The sequence below is a fragment of the Aspergillus caelatus genome (genome assembly GCF_009193585.1).
Source record: "Aspergillus caelatus strain CBS 763.97 unplaced genomic scaffold BDV27scaffold_120, whole genome shotgun sequence".
Taxonomy (NCBI): Eukaryota; Fungi; Ascomycota; class Eurotiomycetes; order Eurotiales; family Aspergillaceae; genus Aspergillus; species Aspergillus caelatus.
This window is the reverse complement of record NW_022475383.1, coordinates 62,193-79,049: the sequence shown is the minus strand read 5'-3', so window position 1 is coordinate 79,049 and position 16,857 is coordinate 62,193. Positions and strand designations below refer to the sequence as shown.

General features: G+C 49.9%; 8 protein-coding genes and 1 non-coding gene across 9 annotated transcripts; 4 read left to right on the top strand and 5 right to left on the bottom strand.

Moving 5' to 3' along the window:
• Window positions 1-349: 349 nt before the first annotated feature.
• Window positions 350-2,176, bottom strand: BDV27DRAFT_130288 (CobW family GTP-binding protein). Its single transcript, XM_032067386.1, has 7 exons — window positions 2,006-2,176; window positions 1,869-1,952; window positions 1,811-1,822; window positions 1,629-1,725; window positions 1,059-1,578; window positions 458-993; window positions 350-390 (listed from the first exon to the last, which is right to left on the bottom strand). Exons 1-6 carry the CDS (start codon window positions 2,145-2,147, stop codon window positions 631-633), a joined length of 1,218 nt encoding a protein of 405 aa, XP_031926289.1. The 5' UTR covers window positions 2,148-2,176; the 3' UTR covers window positions 350-390; window positions 458-630.
• A 179-nt stretch (window positions 2,177-2,355) lies between these two features.
• On the top strand, window positions 2,356-4,184 carry BDV27DRAFT_130285 (Mob1 family protein). The gene is made up of 2 exons (XM_032067385.1): window positions 2,356-2,702; window positions 2,760-4,184. Exons 1-2 carry the CDS (start codon window positions 2,469-2,471, stop codon window positions 3,960-3,962), a joined length of 1,437 nt encoding a protein of 478 aa, XP_031926288.1. The 5' UTR covers window positions 2,356-2,468; the 3' UTR covers window positions 3,963-4,184.
• A 97-nt stretch (window positions 4,185-4,281) lies between these two features.
• On the top strand, window positions 4,282-5,317 carry BDV27DRAFT_10305 (HIT family protein). Its single transcript, XM_032064317.1, has 2 exons — window positions 4,282-4,491; window positions 4,604-5,317. The coding sequence occupies exons 1-2, from the start codon at window positions 4,408-4,410 to the stop codon at window positions 5,075-5,077; spliced, it is 558 nt and encodes a 185-aa protein (XP_031926287.1). The 5' UTR covers window positions 4,282-4,407; the 3' UTR covers window positions 5,078-5,317.
• Window positions 5,318-5,410: 93 nt separating this feature from the next.
• Window positions 5,411-6,320, bottom strand: BDV27DRAFT_10301 (HD domain-containing protein). The gene is made up of 2 exons (XM_032064316.1): window positions 6,142-6,320; window positions 5,411-6,080 (listed from the first exon to the last, which is right to left on the bottom strand). Exons 1-2 carry the CDS (start codon window positions 6,185-6,187, stop codon window positions 5,449-5,451), a joined length of 678 nt encoding a protein of 225 aa, XP_031926286.1. The 5' UTR covers window positions 6,188-6,320; the 3' UTR covers window positions 5,411-5,448.
• Window positions 6,321-6,471: 151 nt separating this feature from the next.
• BDV27DRAFT_130282 (uncharacterized protein) lies at window positions 6,472-8,600 on the top strand. The gene is made up of 3 exons (XM_032067384.1): window positions 6,472-6,579; window positions 6,639-6,884; window positions 6,940-8,600. Exons 2-3 carry the CDS (start codon window positions 6,651-6,653, stop codon window positions 8,476-8,478), a joined length of 1,773 nt encoding a protein of 590 aa, XP_031926285.1. The 5' UTR covers window positions 6,472-6,579; window positions 6,639-6,650; the 3' UTR covers window positions 8,479-8,600.
• Window positions 8,601-8,655: 55 nt separating this feature from the next.
• Window positions 8,656-11,584, bottom strand: BDV27DRAFT_130280 (Rad4 family protein). The gene has a single exon (XM_032067383.1). The coding sequence runs from the start codon at window positions 11,505-11,507 to the stop codon at window positions 8,796-8,798; it is 2,712 nt and encodes a 903-aa protein (XP_031926284.1). The 5' UTR covers window positions 11,508-11,584; the 3' UTR covers window positions 8,656-8,795.
• A 267-nt stretch (window positions 11,585-11,851) lies between these two features.
• On the top strand, window positions 11,852-14,100 carry BDV27DRAFT_146316 (CoA-binding protein; the record flags this gene model as incomplete). Its single annotated transcript, XM_032070565.1, has 3 exons — window positions 11,852-11,936; window positions 11,998-12,373; window positions 12,981-14,100. 3 exons carry the CDS (start codon window positions 11,852-11,854, stop codon window positions 14,098-14,100), a joined length of 1,581 nt encoding a protein of 526 aa, XP_031926283.1.
• Window positions 14,101-14,410: 310 nt separating this feature from the next.
• Window positions 14,411-14,735, bottom strand: BDV27DRAFT_159036 (uncharacterized protein; the record flags this gene model as incomplete). The annotated part of the gene is made up of 2 exons (XM_032072809.1): window positions 14,411-14,560; window positions 14,673-14,735. 2 exons carry the CDS (start codon window positions 14,733-14,735, stop codon window positions 14,411-14,413), a joined length of 213 nt encoding a protein of 70 aa, XP_031926282.1.
• Window positions 14,736-15,518: 783 nt separating this feature from the next.
• BDV27DRAFT_t131 lies at window positions 15,519-15,590 on the bottom strand. Its single transcript has one exon. It is a non-coding gene; the product is annotated as a tRNA-Arg (tRNA).
• Between the last annotated feature and the right edge of the window lie 1,267 nt (window positions 15,591-16,857).

Here is a 16,857-nt window from a genome sequence, read left to right as displayed (position 1 = left end):
TTTGCGCTGTATAGATACTTATTTGGCGTGGCTTTTTGATTCATCGTTTATAACTGCAGCAGCGAGCATGTCGGCGAAACTGGAGTTTGTTGGTTTTTGTTATTTGATTTCTACTTTTTTCTTTTTCGTCCTTCTTCTTTCTTCTTTTTTCGCTTTCGGGTCTCTCGATTTCATTCCTTTTCCTCTGCTATAAAATTGCCGGGTCGAACCCACCTCGTCTTCTTTCGTTAAAAGCAGCAACAGTCTCGTTTTATTTTCCCTTGTTTTCACGAATGATATGATGACATCCCAATGGCCGGGCTACTTGTTATTGAAAGAAGTTTATGTATATTGATTGCCACCGGTGAAAGTCCCTCATGGCCATGGCTGTATTAATTCAATAAAGATTTGGTACGTTCAATCTCGGTTTAGGAATTCCAAAATGGAAAGTCTTGACTGATGTAATTCATTCTACTGGACATGGGGCAGCTTTAGCCTAGACGGCAGTGCTACACAAGTTTAATTGACTCTATTCAACTCATCATAGCTCTACTTTGTTCACATGGATCTTCATCGTCATAATCTGGAATCCCGACACCCTATACCATACAGCACGCCTCACACACTCTACATTCCCGCCATTGACCTGTACTACTCATCCCTCTCCAAGAAGGCTTCAAAGCTCCTTTGCCACGGCTGTGCATCCGGCCCAAGTCCTCGGCCGATGAGAACAATCTTACATTGCTTCTGGCCTTCATCAGATGACGTTGGCTCGGCATCCCTGATCTCGAATACGTCTCGGACCGCTTGAATAACCCTACTGGAATCATCATTTGTGATCAATATGCCCTTGAGGCGGTGGATATCGAAATCAGCTGGATGAGACTGAAACTCAGATTGAGATTCCACAGGTGGAAGAGTAGAGTCCCAAAGGACGGAGCGGAGCCAGGCATCCACGAGCAGAATCTTTTCGGATGGGATGGGAGGGGTTGTTATTGCGATTGTAGAGATAGCCTGGTAAAACTGGTTAGACCCTCGAGTTAAGGGGGAAAAAAACCCAATCGAGAAGAACGACTTACCGGATCAATATGGCTATGTCCCTTCTCGCCAAAATCCAGACTAGCCAAGTGATCGTAGGCATGAAGATCCAAGACAACGCCTTCAATCTGGGGTGTCTTGCTGTGATCCGTTACATGGATCTTAGCGACACTGTTGATGGCTTGCACACGTTCTCGGACTTTATCGAGTTCCTCTGGAGTAACGAGATCGGCCTTATTCAGGATGATCACGTCCGCATGCGAAATTTGCATGTGGGCCATGGATAGTACGGGTCCCGAATAGTCATGGTCATGGCCTTGTTCTTTTTCGTGACTGGACACTGTCTCCTCGGGAGTCGGCTCATCTAGAAGATGTAGAATATTCTTCGCGTCAACAAGAGTGACGATTCCGTCTAGGTAGATGGAGCTGCCGAGGTTATCGTCGACCCAGAATACAGGAGCGATATTGCCTGGGTCGGCAAGGCCGGTTGTTTCGAGCAGGATGTAGTCGAAGGTTCCTCGGCGCTCCATGAGGGACTCGATGGCCATTACGCCAGAGTCTCTATTTGTCTTTGGTCAGCCGTATTGATATACAGAGTGTGAGGAACTTACTTGACTGAGCAGCAGATGCAACCATTTCCGACTTCCATCCACTCGGTGACTTCTTGGCCATCCTGGTTTACTGTCAATGGCTTCTCGATGTCCGTGGCTTGATTACGTATTAGCATAAGCACTAGTTCCCCAGCGGTCTACATATGCTTGCCCGCTATGCGTTTTCATTCTATATGACTTACAGTCACCGAACTCTACAGGTTTTTAGTGATGCTCGCATGACAGATCTAGGAAACCAACCATTCATTATCACGGCGATCTTCTTGCCATGTTTTTCATTGAGAATGTAATTTAACAGTGTAGTTTTTCCTGCGCCAAGGTACCCTAGACAAGCTGTCAGCTGGCAGTCCCTAGAAGTATATACATCGAAGTCATACCGGTTACAAGCGTAATAGGCACCCGGCTCTCCAACGGCGCATCCGCGGATGAGGTGTTAGCCGCCTCTTGCTGTTCCGCATCCGGGAGCTGAGAGACATCTATCAGCGCTGGAGGGGCTTCGTCATCTTCTATATCTGACATGATGAATCAGGTTATCCGGTCGCGCCACGAGAGATTTCCCGAAGTATGGGGAAATACAGTAGATGATCTGATTGACGGAATGACGTTACCCAGAGAGGATTAGCTAGGGCTTAGGGCACTGACTAGTCATGAGCTCCGCCGGTGGAATCTCCGTCTCCGTCCCGTCACTCCTTCCAGAAGCTCCGCTTGGCCTAAGCGCCTCCTCCGTCTCTCCTTAACAGCTTGTTTTTCTTCCCTTCATTTTAGCTTTCATTCAGTCCTTTTTTTTTTCTTTCTTAATTCATTCTTTTATATCACCTTAAGCTCTGCAATTGTCTAGACATGGCTGCTGCGGGAGCTTCTCAGGCTAGCTCCCCGCGCCTACCCAGTCCTCCTCCATTTACAGAGGTTCAGATCGGCCCCAAATCGCCGTCGGTCGGCGAGTCGTTTGGTCAGGATGCAGAGCAGCTGCTAGGTACTTCCCATGGAGCTGACGATGGTTCAACTCGGAGAATTCGACCAGGGACCAAATCTGTCGACATGGCAGTTGGTCCGCCTCTGGTCCCTCTCTCTCAGGTATGTAAACAAGAGCAGATTGCGCCGCACCTCCGCTGACTGGGGTCTCCCCCAAAGCTCGATTCTTCCTTTCAGCTTCAGGAGCACCTTAAAGCCCTCTATAACCACTACACCCGACCCGAAGGATCTGACACTGTCGTCCCGATCAACCGGGAGGTTGCCATTCAGCTTGCGGAGCCCCCGGGGGGCGTTGACCGGTCGCTTTGGCTCTATGAGCTTTGCCGCTTCCTAACAATGAAAGTAAACAATCTTATCATTGCTTTCTTCGCCGAAAACCCCCCTTGCTCCGCACAGACATGTCCAGAAATGCGAGCGTCAGAATGGCAGTATCTCTGTGCCGTCCACGATCCGCCTAAATCGTGCTGTGCTATCGACTATTCTTGCCATACCCTGGATTGGGCAACCAACATCCTCACATCACCCAAGTACTTCCCTAGTCGTCTAACACTAGGCTCGGAGGCAGGTGGTGGTCCACAGGCGAGCATGAGACATTTGACCAACATCTTCCGCCGCCTCTATCGCATCTTTGCGCACGCTTGGTTTCAACATCGGGAGGTGTTTTGGCAGGTCGAAGGCCACGATGGGCTGTATATTTTCTTCAAGACGGTCTGTGATCTATACAGCTTGATACCAGAAGACAATTACACCGTTCCGGCTGAGGCGGAAGGTGCCGATCCCGTTCAACCGGCAGAGGAGCAGATGGACGGGCGTCGAATGACGATATTGCGGAAGGAGGGTGAAGGTCCGCTGGCTGCCACACTGCAAGAACCACCGTCGGCGACCACGAGACGTCACAAGAATACCCCGTCAACAAGTTCTCGGGTTACGACTATCCGCGATGTCACGACCATCAGCGAAAGCGCCGAGGATGACGAGCAGCAGCCAAAACAGCAAGAAACCGAAAAGTCCACCGAAGAGGCACAGAAGGAACCAGAGCCTCAGCCACCCGTGGAAGCTGTCAGTGAAGAGACCAAGACCTCTAACGAACAGGCGCCGATTGGTAGCACCGAGTCACAAATTACAGTTGCAGAAGTACAAGATGATGAAGAGACGGAGGCAGCTCCACAGGCAGTTGACGCAGATACCAAGAAAATCGAACAGGAGGAATCAAATCCTAGCACCGAGGGAAGCGATGCGCAGATGGATGAGCCCGAAACAGCCTCAACCGAGGAGGCCCCGAAATCAGAACCAGAGGCAGAGATAAAACAGACAACTGATCAAGAAGCCGAACCAGTGTCTGAGCCGGCGAAAGAGACGTAAACCTTGCATTCAACAGAACCCTATACTCACTTCCTTCTGATGCCATGCCATGTGTCTATACTACGATTGTAATATGCCTTGCATCACTATCATGCCTCGCATCGATGACGTTGTTCTTTCTTTCTTTTTTTTTACTGACAAACTGGATGAGGAAGGTTACTGATATGTAATATATGAATTCGCGTATCCGAGTGATTAATGATACCCATTGCCTATACTGAATCAGTAGCTATTCGTAAACGAATGAGGCGTTGTTCCGTTGAATGTAGCTTCATAGACTTGTCCGAGCTCCACTCGACCGGTCATAAACAATGACGCCGCCGCCTCCAACTTTCGAATACCTCAACTTCCTCGGCTCTCTCAACAACCACTCCAAAGTCAAATTGTCACCTTTCTAGTTATAATAAACCCTTATAAACTCGCCAACCAGAAAACCTACCTTTACATGCCCACCGAAGACTCCCCATCCACAATGGCTCTCGCCGTTAAAGGACCGATCCACTTTGGTCCATTCGTCGTCACATCCCAGGTAAGTAAATAAAAAACCTCCCCTCCCTCCTCCCAGGAACATACAACCCCCCACCCCCCCCCCTGAGACCGATCCTCCTCAAAAAACACTAATCGATCCTTTGAAAACCCAGGTCTTCCACATAACCCCCCTCTCCTTCGCCCTCGTCAACCTCAAACCCATCCTCCCAGGCCACGTCCTCGTCTCCCCGCGCCGCGTCGTCCCCCGCGTCTCCGACCTGACCCCCTCCGAAACAACAGATCTTTTCCTGACCGTCCGCCGTGTGGGCCGCATGGTCGAGCGCGTGTACGGCGCAAGTAGTCTCAACATCGCCGTGCAGGATGGCGTAGAGGCGGGACAGAGCGTGCCGCATGTTCATGCGCATATTATCCCGAGGAAGAAGGCGGATCTGGATGCCCGGGGAGGGACGGATGCGGTGTACGATATGCTAGATGGGGAGGAGGGGGATTTAGGGAGGCATTATCGGCAGAGGATGACGAGGTTTCCGGCCGTTGATAATGAGGAGAGGAGGCCGAGGAGTATGGAGGATATGCAGGCGGAGGCGAGGATGTTGGCTAAGGAGATGGAGGTGGAGGAGGTTGATTGAGTTGGTGTGTTGTATGTATAGTATGTATAGATGGATAGACCTTTTTTTCTTTACTGTTATTTGCATGGGATACCTTTTTTTTTTTTCTCTCTTTTTTTCGCGGATTCTATGTTGGCTTGTGATTGAGCTTAAGTTACACTTTGTGTACTTTCAATATGTATGTGACAAGACTCATCGATCGTCGATGGTATCTAATCTAATCATGGGCCCATCCAAACGCCTTCACCTGTCTAGTGGTATGCATGATGGTAATAATAATAAAAAAAAAACCGAAAAAAAGATAGATAACTCGTGAGGCATCGACACCATTAAACATAACCCGAAAGGAATATCAACCGAAAGAATATCACTCTCATCAATGATTCACACTCTTATGCCTGAACTCCATTGGCAGCCTTCTTCTTCCAGAAAGCTTCCCGCTCCTGGAGTACCGTCGCCGCCCATTCCTTGATCTCCGGTAGCTGGACACGGTTCGCAACATGGCAGAACTCAGACAGATCGAGATCGTGGGTACGTTCGTATTCGACCATCTGCAGAAGAAGCTCCATCTTGTCGATATCGTGGACGTACTTGGCTTCCAGTGTCTCGTTATCCTCATACTCCTGGAACACCTTCATAACCTCATCTCCGGTCAACATTCCACCGGGAACACCTCCCAGCAGGTTCTTGGTGATGTAGTTCATCACGTCAGCCTCGCGGCGTGCCTTCTCTTTCTTGTCAACGTTGTCTACTGGGGTGATGTCGCCAACCAACGACTCCGCCATGTCGTGAATGAGAGCCATCCTCATGCAGTGGGGCAGGTTGAGCCGTGGGGCGAGCGAAGGCGGGGCGAGCATCGTCATCACCGACATACGGTACATATGGTCCGAGATCGATTCGCCTTCTGTGATACCGAAGCGGCGCCAGCCTTCCCTCTTGGTGGTCTTCAGGCGCTCAAGAAGGTGGAAGAACGGAATCGGAGAAGCGGAGTTCTCCTCAGGGGGGTGAGGAAGGGTGGCCAGCACTGGTTCGATCTGTTAGCTTTTGTTTACGGTCTCTGGGCATCATTGCAGAATTCCTCTCACCAGACTGCGTAGTCCAGAGGGCATTAGACGGTGTTTCAGAGCCCATTATGATGATTTTGAAACGGTGTAATGAAATAAATGCAAAGATTAAACTCGATGTACAAAAATGGAGGGGAGAACGGCCTTATATGCTTGAACGAAAGACTGACTGAGAGAGAGGGGAAAGAAAGAAGGCCAAAAAACTGAGGGGAGATTCTGCGGGGGGAAAGAGAAAAAGAAGAAGGCGGTGAGGGTGACTGATAACCAACATGATAAACAATATAAACAAGCACATGATTGGCACTCAATCTGTCGTCCCCGCAAACCACTTACTTTCATTTAATCTTCTCGCGATCTCCCCACCCACTGCTATTCCAGATCAGTTCTAGCATCTATGATAAGGCTCTTTTAAACGTCATTGTCTATGGCACTACCGCCTGTGCGGACTGAGGATCGCTGGTATACAACCCCCTTTCTCCAGTTCTTTGTCTCCAGGAGACGTTTGCTGACCCTTTCAGTATCTCCTAAATATGCAGTCGCCGCGACCTCCCTCTCGGTCGAAAAGGCCGGATTGGACGCCGCAACCACCCGTGGTTGTCTTTGTTCGGAACCTCCAGCTGCTGCAACTAGACTTCCGTGACGACTGGCCGGGCATTACAGTTCGCTCTCTATCCTCACCGCAGAACCAGCGCCAGCGTGTCAAAGCCATCGAATGGGCACTCTACCAATTGGTGGCGCTCTGGGACCCGGAAACCGCTCGGGATGTATGTGCGCTTTTAACCTCGCGTGTGTGGCATTCCAACTGACAGAATACGCTAGAAACTCCGGCCCTTCTTTCCTCCACTGGAGCCATTGCAGTCAGTCAATCTGCGCGCCGCCCTATTTCGTGTGTTGTCCGAGTTGAAGAAAAATGGAGACTTAGGAAAAGAGACTATTTTGCGGAAGTCAATGCTCGATGACTGCAAAGGGGAGAAGTTTGACGAGCTTCTTGCGGTGTTTTCGACCGCAGTTCTCCGTAAAGCTCTGGCCGCCTCGGCGGATGAAGGACTTGGGACCCCCGCTATGAAGTTGTCAATGGCCTCAGGACTGACTCAACAAGAATATCAACGCATGCTACCCCTCATTCTCGCGCATCGCGTCTCCTTGAGAGAGGTGGGAGAGCGTCGCAGCCGGGTACGGGATACGCATGAAAGATTCTCGCAACTATTGGATTACAAAAAGAGTCAACTAGAACTTCAGTCCCAGGAAGAGCGTCCCCAGATTGCGGACGAGGCTAACTTTGATGAATTGGCACAGAAGGTCAAGGCTAATTGCCTAAGCAATGCGGATTGGGCCGACACTCTGCTATATGGAGGTGCCCGAAGTAGCAGCGATGCGTTTCTAGAGCTGCCTTTCTCAACAGCATGGTCCAAAGCAAAGGCGTCGACAGTAGAGGACCTTAAGAGAAACTCTGCTCCGGATCTTTTGATCGACTTGGAGACACGCATCACGAGGCAGCGTGCCCGCTTGCAGAGATGGCATCAATATCACAGTTCGATGCTGAGACATGAGCGAACGGAATCGATGAACTCAATAAAGAGTCCTCCCTTGGCGTTCCGGGACCACCAGGCACTCACTGTCGCCAGCATCGCCAAGGCTGTTCGAGAGCCAGTGGAACGCATTTCCCTTAAAGCAGACGATCGCGCACTCCTCTTCTCCATGACGGAAGCACTTGCTCGAATCGAAGGCACGCACCGCTCATCTTCACGAGCCACTTCATTACATGTCCCCGTAGTGGATGCAGACCGTCGTATGGCTGGGCATGAATCACCGTCCTCAAGTAATACGTCATCCCCTCAATTGGTTCAGCAAGATGCTACCGCCAAGAGTACATCCTCGGGCAGTGTTACATCTGAAGCGGGTGATGCTATAGGGCGATCCAGCTCTCCCTCGCTGCAACTCTCGTCTGATCTAGAGTTCAAACCCGCCCAGCGCAAGGAACGCAACACATATAATCTGATTGAACGGACGCGGAAATCTATGTCGTTAGTTCCTCCGCCAAGTAACCCACGGCCTAGAGAGAGTCTTCGACCTCGCCGCGGGCGGCCCTCCTTCCCCGTGAATCAATTCGAACTGCCCGAGAGGCAAACTCCCGAAATCAGCAGAGCATCCACGCCGCGCGATGAACTGTTCGAAGAAGAGGCAGACTACGCCAGTGTCTTCAAGTCCCGGCCACGAGTCGCCCATAGCCCCATCTCTTCGCCGGCAGTACACGTAAGTCCGGTGGAAGATTTCGATCTCGGCATGGACATGGATTCTAGACTGGAGATGAACGAGGCCTATGGCTTGGATTCACCCCTGCCGAAACGGCGCAGGTGACTGCCTCGTTGCTGATCACCTTGTACAGCTCTCTTGAATCTTATACAGCATAGCCATATAGACAGTATACCCCGTTAGTCTATCTGCTTTATTTAGTGGAATAATTTGATGATACGTATATACATATATAAGCAAGACAGTATACCAGTAAATTATCGTTAATTCCAGTATGTCAAACTTATATTTAACTCCTACCCTGAATCCGTGGCCATGGCTGATGATACCCTAACTCCGTTATTACATAGCTACAAGCATGATTCCCAAGAATACAAGATACTAAACATACGGTGCAAAGAAAAACGGGATAAAAGGGGGCATTAACCCTTCCGCGTCGCATTCCGAGTACGCCTCCGTGTGGTAGGAGGTACATACTCAGGCTCCGAATCAGAAAGCTGCTCTTCAGAATCCGGTATCTCCGGCGAAGAAGAAATTTCATGGACGGAACTGGTATCAGGGATCTCCCTTTCCATGGCCCCTGCATCATCTAGTTCAGCAGCAACCTCATGTTCACGTTCAGGTTGCAAAGGTTGGTGTCTCTCGACGATGAGATCTCCATCATCGCCGCCATCTTCACCGGGGAGAAGGAATCCTCCACCGCGGTCAACTGGATCTCCCGCCTCTGATGGTTCTCGGACGTGAGGTTCCGGTGCAGGAGCCTGTTGACCTGATTTACGGCTTGTGAACGGGTTATATGCGTCTCTCTCGTCGTCGCGGGAGGATTCACCGTATTCTTCGCGGACACGCTCGGCAATGCGCAGACCGAAGAGGAATTTCCGCCAGGTTTGAAGGATGCGCGCTTCGGCTTTGCGGCGCTCCTTTTCGCGCTTTTCTGCGGCGTCAGCGCGCCAGGCGTCTTTGACTAGGTCTTCGTTTTCTGCTGCTATAACGACGCCTTCGATGACGGGAACAGCCATCTTGGAACCAAATTCGAAGCCCGTGACGGCTTCGGCGTAATCGATACCGAGTTTCTTGCAGATGCGCACGGTACCGGGCCAGGGGATGTGTTTGGCACCACAGGGCACCATGCTGGGAACAAAGCAGTCGATGTTGCCGTAGTCATTTTTGGGGATGACGCCGTTGCGGATGGGTGGCGGGATGATGTACTCTGTTTGGTATTTGGCGTAGAGGCCCTGTTTGGGCTTTTCGCCGGTTTCACGCTCGAGCTCGTCGACTTCGCGTTTGCGGAGGAGCGTTACGGCGCGTATGGGTACTCGTTTTAGTGGCGCTTCGCCTTTCTTGATCTGTCGGCCTTCTTTGTGCCAGCTCTCGGCGGAGAGGCATTTTAGGACGTCGGCTCGTCTGTATATCTTCTCTTCCTTGGCTTTGGTGCCTTTTCCGGTCACGAAGGTGCGGACGTGCTGGGAGCCTGGTTTTAGGGCTTCTTCGCGACGGAGGAAGCGTTCTAGGACAAATTCGGTTGAGGCCTTGAGGCTTTGGAGCGTGTCACCTTCCTTGGCTGCCTTTTTCTCGGGTTGATTTGGTACCAGGTCGTTCGCATCCTCAAGGTCGTCGACCGCTGTCTGGCTTTTTGGTGAACGCTCGTAGATTCGCAGGATGACCCGGAACCAGTTGTACTCGTGGAACTTTCCTCTCCGGCCGGGCACGGGGATCTTTTCTACTGGCATTCGATAGCCCTTTGTCTTGCCAGGCCAGGTGCGCCGACGGAGATACCGCGTAGTGACATCTTTTGCCGTCTTGTCGGACGAGTATGCTACCACATAACAAATCACTTGCTTAGCTTTCTCAGCTTTAGCCCCTCGAGGCTCAAATGCGGCCTGGAGCTCTGGTGTTGTCGCTACAGAATTCGGTAACACCAGCGGGTCGACGGGAATGATCTGGTGGTTAACTGGAGACGCAACTTCTGTCCAATAAATTGGCACTGGAAGGTCCTTGTCATACCCCTTGGAATTATTTCTACTGCCCGCGGGCTTCTGGTCTAAGTCGCTGTCATCAGAATCTACGTCCATGGCATCCTCGGTTTCCCCACTCTCAGTTTGGGCTTCTGACTCAACCTTGGCTTTCTGCGTGTATGTCTCCGCCTTGGTCCAACCAAACCCTAAAGGCTGAAGACTGGCGACGAGCCGAGCTTCAATCGAGAGCGCGCGGAGTAGTGCAGTAAACAGCTGAGCACCCAGGTCGCGGGACCCTTCCATACGCTCTGCAGCCTGTCGAAACTCATCGAGACCGCAGACCTTTTCCCCAAATCTCTCAGGATCATGTTCTTCCTTATTAAAGGCGGATATGTCAGCTTCAAGGTGGGACATAGGCCGATAGCCACGCTTTCGTAACCCCGGGGCGGTGATCTTGAACTGTTTCTTCCAATAGGCGGCCAAGACCTTGAGTAACGTGATAATGGGATCTCCACGGCTCATATCTGGCTGACCAGGTTCCATCCGCGATGAGCCCTCGCCCCAGTCTCTCTCCGATTTGTGACGCTGCTTCCCTTTCTTCTTCTTGGTAGTCTCTTCTGGGGGCTTTTCTGGAAGCTCTAGGCCAGAAGACACTTTCCACTTTTTTACCTCTTTATGAAGGGCAGCAGGTAGCTTGCGACGTAGAATATCGTGGACCTGGGAATCGTTTGCCCAGGCATTTCGGAGAGCGTTGTGGTGGAGCAAGAACTGGACATGCAGGCAGTGGGTAAGAACCCGGATTTGGCGTTCAATTTTGGACGGAGCCTTCTTCCCATCGATAATATCAGACAGATGAACCTCGTTTTTGTCGAGAGTTAGCTCCAGATCTTTGACGTGGGCAGGTGTTATCGAAGGAGTGGTCGCCGTGGCGGTGGTAGCCTTCGATCCCATTGCATCTTCCCAATCCACTTCATCATCGTCTGATTCTGATTCGTCACTGGGCTCATCTTTGGTTTCCTGGTCTTGAAGAATAGCTTCACTGGGAACGTCGCTTAATGGGGAGTCTGATTTGTCATCGATAGCGGCGATGTCGACACTGGGAGTAGCTGTCGCATTGTGGCGTTTGGCACTGGGCGGATCCGCGGAGGAGAGTCGCTTGCGGGGGACGAAGGGGGGCATAAGAAGAATTCAAGTAAGATTTTTTTTAGTAAAGAGAGTGAAAATACGAGGGGCGAAACGAGCGAGTTGGGGAGAAGGAGGGGGGGGGGGACGAGAAAGATGAAAGATTGTATGTAATTTCACAAGATTTGCGGAGTTGTCAGTGATAACGATAAGTCAGTCAGTCAGCCGAGGATCTAACGATTAATCAATTGAATAAATCTAGATTCCCCGGAACAACTTCCCCACCTTTTTACTCTCGTCATTCCTCTTCTCTCCTTTGTACTCATCTGTGTTTTCTTCTCTTAAGTCTATTCAGTTATTTTCTTACCATTCTCATCGCTTTTTTTACAGTCACAATCAATATGGAGGCCGTCAAGCGTTTCTTCTCTTCCCCGCGCTTTGCCGTCGCAGGCGCAAGCAACGACAGTAACAAGTTTGGTTACAAGAGTAGGAATATGAATCCCCCGGCTCTAATCGATCGTTAAGTAACGTTATACCTATGAATTAGTCCTCGCATGGTATCACCAGCATTCCCTACCTGTCACTCCTCTCAATCCTCGCGCACCGAAGATTGAACTGCCCTCTCATGCCTACGATACGGTCGCATCACCCCGCGCCTTGACTGCGCCTTCGCAGACATCCTTGTCGGTTGTCACCGCGCCAGCGGTCACTCTGCCATTGCTCCAGGAGGCTCATGCAGTGGGGATTCCGGCTGTGTGGTTGCAGCCCGGAACATTTGATGATGCGGTCCTGGAATTCGCTCGCAAGCACTTTCCGGCAGTGATCGCAGGTGATGGGGGAGCGGGAAGTGAAGGCTGGTGCGTCTTGGTGGATGGCGAAGAAGGGTTGGAGGCTGCAGGAGTGCAGTGGACAAGCCAAAAGCTGTAAGACCGTTGAAAGGTTATCTATCCAGAGAAGCGGTGTGCTCTCTCCGACAAGAGTACTGGCATCTAGATACCCTTAAACAGCATGTATATAGTATAGGTCTTTGTCAGCTCTACTAGTACCACGGAGGTCTAATCAGCCACCAGTGAATATCATCGCATGGAGGGTCTCTCAATATGAAACTAAGATGCATTCGTTTTCATCGTTCTAAAGAACTTCTTAGAAAGTAGCGGTGGACCAATAAGGCTTGGGTCACTGCAAAAGCTCACATGTCCTGCAGAATGGATAGAATTCATTGGCCATGGCGCATGAACCAAGCCATACTAGACTAGTAGAATTAGGAGGCTTGAAAACAAAAAGGGTAATTAGTGAATTAGTGACTTAGTGAGTGGATGGCAAAAGGTTGTTGCTGCGGTGAGAACAAGTTAATGGATGGGAAAATCGAACTAATTAATCCCGCCCCCCGTATTTTCTTCCTTTATTCACGGACTAAATTCTTTGCTCTTTTTTCACTCACCCAACGCTTACCTTGCTCTTGTATACTCTTCAACCATTCTTTTCCAACATTTAAACCTCAAGAAAACATAGGTGAAAAAAGAAGAAGAGAAATAAAAATAAAGTGCAATACGTACTTCACAAGGGGAAAGAGATGCCCACCAGTTCCTTCGTTCTCGACTCGCCCATCCCTCCCCAACTTGATCTTGCTGGTGCTCCCTCGCAGCTCTTCCTGCCGCCGAATCCCTCCGCCTCGTCGGCTCTTTTTCGCTCCATCTCCATCCCCAGCCGCAAGAGAGCGCGGGGAGTGGAGTCTGGACATCGTTCGTGGCTCGATTCTCCATCCAGTCCCACCTCCTTCGCTGTCGCCGATGATCGTCTCGCCGGAGTGGACGACGTCTCCGCCGAGCATGACTACCGACCTAGTCGCTATCGAGACCCGCCGCTGAGGCTCCCTCTAGATTCTAGCGTGGAATCACTCAGTGATGCGTCCGGGGCTCGTCGCAAACGCAGCCGTCGAGATCCATCATCAGTAGTAGCACCATCCCCGTCAGGACCGGAGGATGAGAAGGGCACTCAGAACAACAGCTACTATCCGCAAACCGCCCCTGTGCGCTGGAGCCGCGCGGTTTTGGATGTGGTAGGAAAGGTCTGGGACTTTTGCTGGTCAGGAGCCTTCCGTGGATTCTACGCCGGTGGTGGTCGCGGGTATTCGATGACGGCTGGTGATCCGTCGGTATCGCTGGGCCCTGATGACCACTCGTGGCAGCCAACGACGGAAAAACACGATCTGTCCTCCGCATCTGCTGGTACTCATGGTTGGACTGAGCCGACTCCCTTTTCGGGCGATCACCATGATGACGATTTGCATCACAACTGGGTTGTGGTGGGCCGTGACGAGTTCGGCTATGAGGCAAGTCCATCGGCCCGAAGACGAGTCCATCGTCGGACGTCCTCGTATGGCCATTTGCGTCGACGACAGCCGGTGAAGCGGACTTTCGTATCGCAACCAGCATCGATAACGACCAAATCGCACTTCTCCGCGCCGGCGAAGCCGCGTGAAACCCCGGTCTCCGTGGAGACGCAGCGTTACATGGCCCAGAAGCGTCGCATGGAGCGCGAGGAAGACGCGAGCCTGGCCCGTTTGAATCGACAGCTGCAGGCCATGATCAAAGAAGGGCAGCAGGCATTGGGAACCAGAGTGGAGGTGGACGACTTCATGGAGGATTAGGGTCGGTGTTGCTACTTTAATTTTTCTCACCCAGGGATACCCCACACAATCGTTTAATGTTTGATTTTCAAGGACCGAATTAAGGTCTCTCTCGTTTACTGATGGCATGTTGTTATGGAACTTTATTCGACGAAGACTCGACCTGTTACGATACGATGCAATGTTTTTATTATAGTGATTTTAGCCATAACCATGAATTACGAAGCATGAAGAATGTCAGTCATTGTGTTGACCACGTCTGAACAAAGGTGTACATCTTGTACCAGTCTATAAAAGAATGAGGTTTAATTAAACATGAGAACCCATCTCCCTATTTGCCCGCTGTCGTGGGACCTTCCGGCGCGGCCGGCGTGCTATTAGCAATATGGACACTCTCCTTTGCTGTCTTTAGCAAACCAGGTATGTTGCTCAGTAAACCATGTTCACTGTCAGCCTCGAATCCATCGCGGATCTGGTTCGACTACGTGTGTACTCCATTAGCACTTCAACATTCAACCACATCCCCAAGTCTGTGAACCAAGATCTAGCCAGCCAACTCGAAAGAAAGAGAGAGAAGAAAAAAAAAAACATACAGGAGCCGGCATAGCCATTGAAGCCGCGAGAAATAGAGAAAGAACCGTAACGGAGAGCTTCATCTTGAATGAGTCTGATCAAAGAAACTAACACGGCTTATTAGTAACTCCTTCGACAGACGGCGGATATCAAGGAAATGACATACGTTTTCGTATCCAGAGGTATCAGTTGAGATGGAATGCAAGAGTTTTAGGGACTCGAAAGACCAGAGTTAGGGGGATCTGTGGTGTTCCCGTTCATATAATAATTACTTGGAGCGAGGGTTGTCTCATCCCTTCATTCCTTGTTTATGTCTCACGCCGTTTGTTGGTCCTCATTTTTTGGTATGCGGGATTCTCCGGGGTATTTTGGGTTGACGTGTTGGGGCGGGGGGGGTGTTTTTTTGTACCTTTTTCTTATTCTTTTTTTCTTTGCTTTGGAGTTTTGTTTATCTCAGTACTCTACCATTTGGGGGGTTGGAATTGGGTTGGGAGGTGATTTGGTGCTTGTTATATATATATATATACTGATCACTTGAGGTCGTTATGTAGAGACTTAACAGTAGGTTATAGTGATTCACATAAATAAGATAGAAAGTCTAGCGTAACATATTCCAGAGACGATACCCCCTATATAATTCGTCCTCTATACCTCGTCTCGTGCCTCATAAAAACACCTCGTGATATTAAAGTATTAAAGGCGGTTTATCAAATGACCAATCATAGCGCCGTCCGGCAAAGTCGGCAAAAAAGCTTGACCTGAAGATCCACAGCACTAGGGTCGAGTTTTCACTGGATCACCAAACCAAAAGTGTTAAAAGAACAAAAAAGATATGGATCTCTGATCCAGAGAAACCCAAAAATAACTGACCGACGCAGGGATCGAACCTGCAATCTCTTGATTCGTAGTCAAGCGCCTTGCCATTGGGCCAGCCGGCCAATTGTTGAGGTATGTTTCCCTTAACAGTTATATAAGGCATAGTAAAATCTCAGTGTTAGGGTTTGTCGCCAGTGTGGTCTATGAACCCAAGCTATCATTGTCTGTAATAGAAGCTAGTTATTTAGAAGATAACGCCTGGATTGAGGATATATCATAGAGCAAAAATGACTCTGCTATATCGGATGTAAAGACAGATAGGTAAAGTTGAATCCAGACGGCACTGGCGTCAAAAAAATTTCCTCAGATCAAGAGGTAGGGGGTAGTGTTAATGGCCGTGATAGATGCGGTTTCCGAGGCCATTATTAGTAGTAGTCAAATTGACGAAGGAGAACTCTGGCTCTTAAATGGTATAATTGTGGTATGGCCAACTGGAAGCAGTTGCGGCAAAGATCGCGGACAAGGCAATTAAAGACATATTTGGAGAAGCTTTTTGTGGCGTGTTACAGGGCGAATGAGGGAGCTTCCATAGCCAGCCGAACAGGCGGTTAGTATCTATAAGACGGAACTATGTAATCTATCGCTTTGGCGAGGGCGTCACAAAGGCAAACTTCCAAGTAACTTGCCCTAATTCAAAAATTTCCTTTATCTCATCTGTCCCGAACCCTATTATGATAGAATATCATTGCTTTTCAAATTAGTCGATCACTCCTAAGACTTGACTTGATAGAGAAGTAGTGATGATATAAATATATAGTCCATCCATACTTGAACAATCTGTTACAATTCTCTTTCCTATGCATTCCTGGCGAAATATTTATTTACCTTTGATAACGATGTACCGAGCTCTGATTGTTATCCTTTCTTCATACCTATCGATCATCAATATCGGCTAACTGCAACCGTGCGGATGGTACATACGGACGGACGACGCTGAGCCTGGACCAATGTCTTCTTGCATGGTATTCTGCGGAGAAGAAGTTGGGGAGTGGAACACTTTCGGGGCAACGTTCCGAAGGAATCTCCAACGGCAAATGCCAAGATTGTAGCCTGATCGAGTGGATTTTAACCTGCGATTGCGATAGCCCTAGCCCAACCGATGTTTCGCTGTATCTCATGGATCCTCATATGGTGACAATCAATTTGGGTGAGCATATTTCCAGGTCAGCAGTACTGAATTATTAGCTGACCAAAAGGACTGCAGCCTTCCAGTTAAAGGCCGATGAGAAGGGTGTCCTGGGTTGTGCATTCGGGGCGCAGTCTTGATATCCTACGGCTTGTTTGGATATAAATGTGGTCTGGTTCTGGGGGCTCATAAGCGTCAATTCC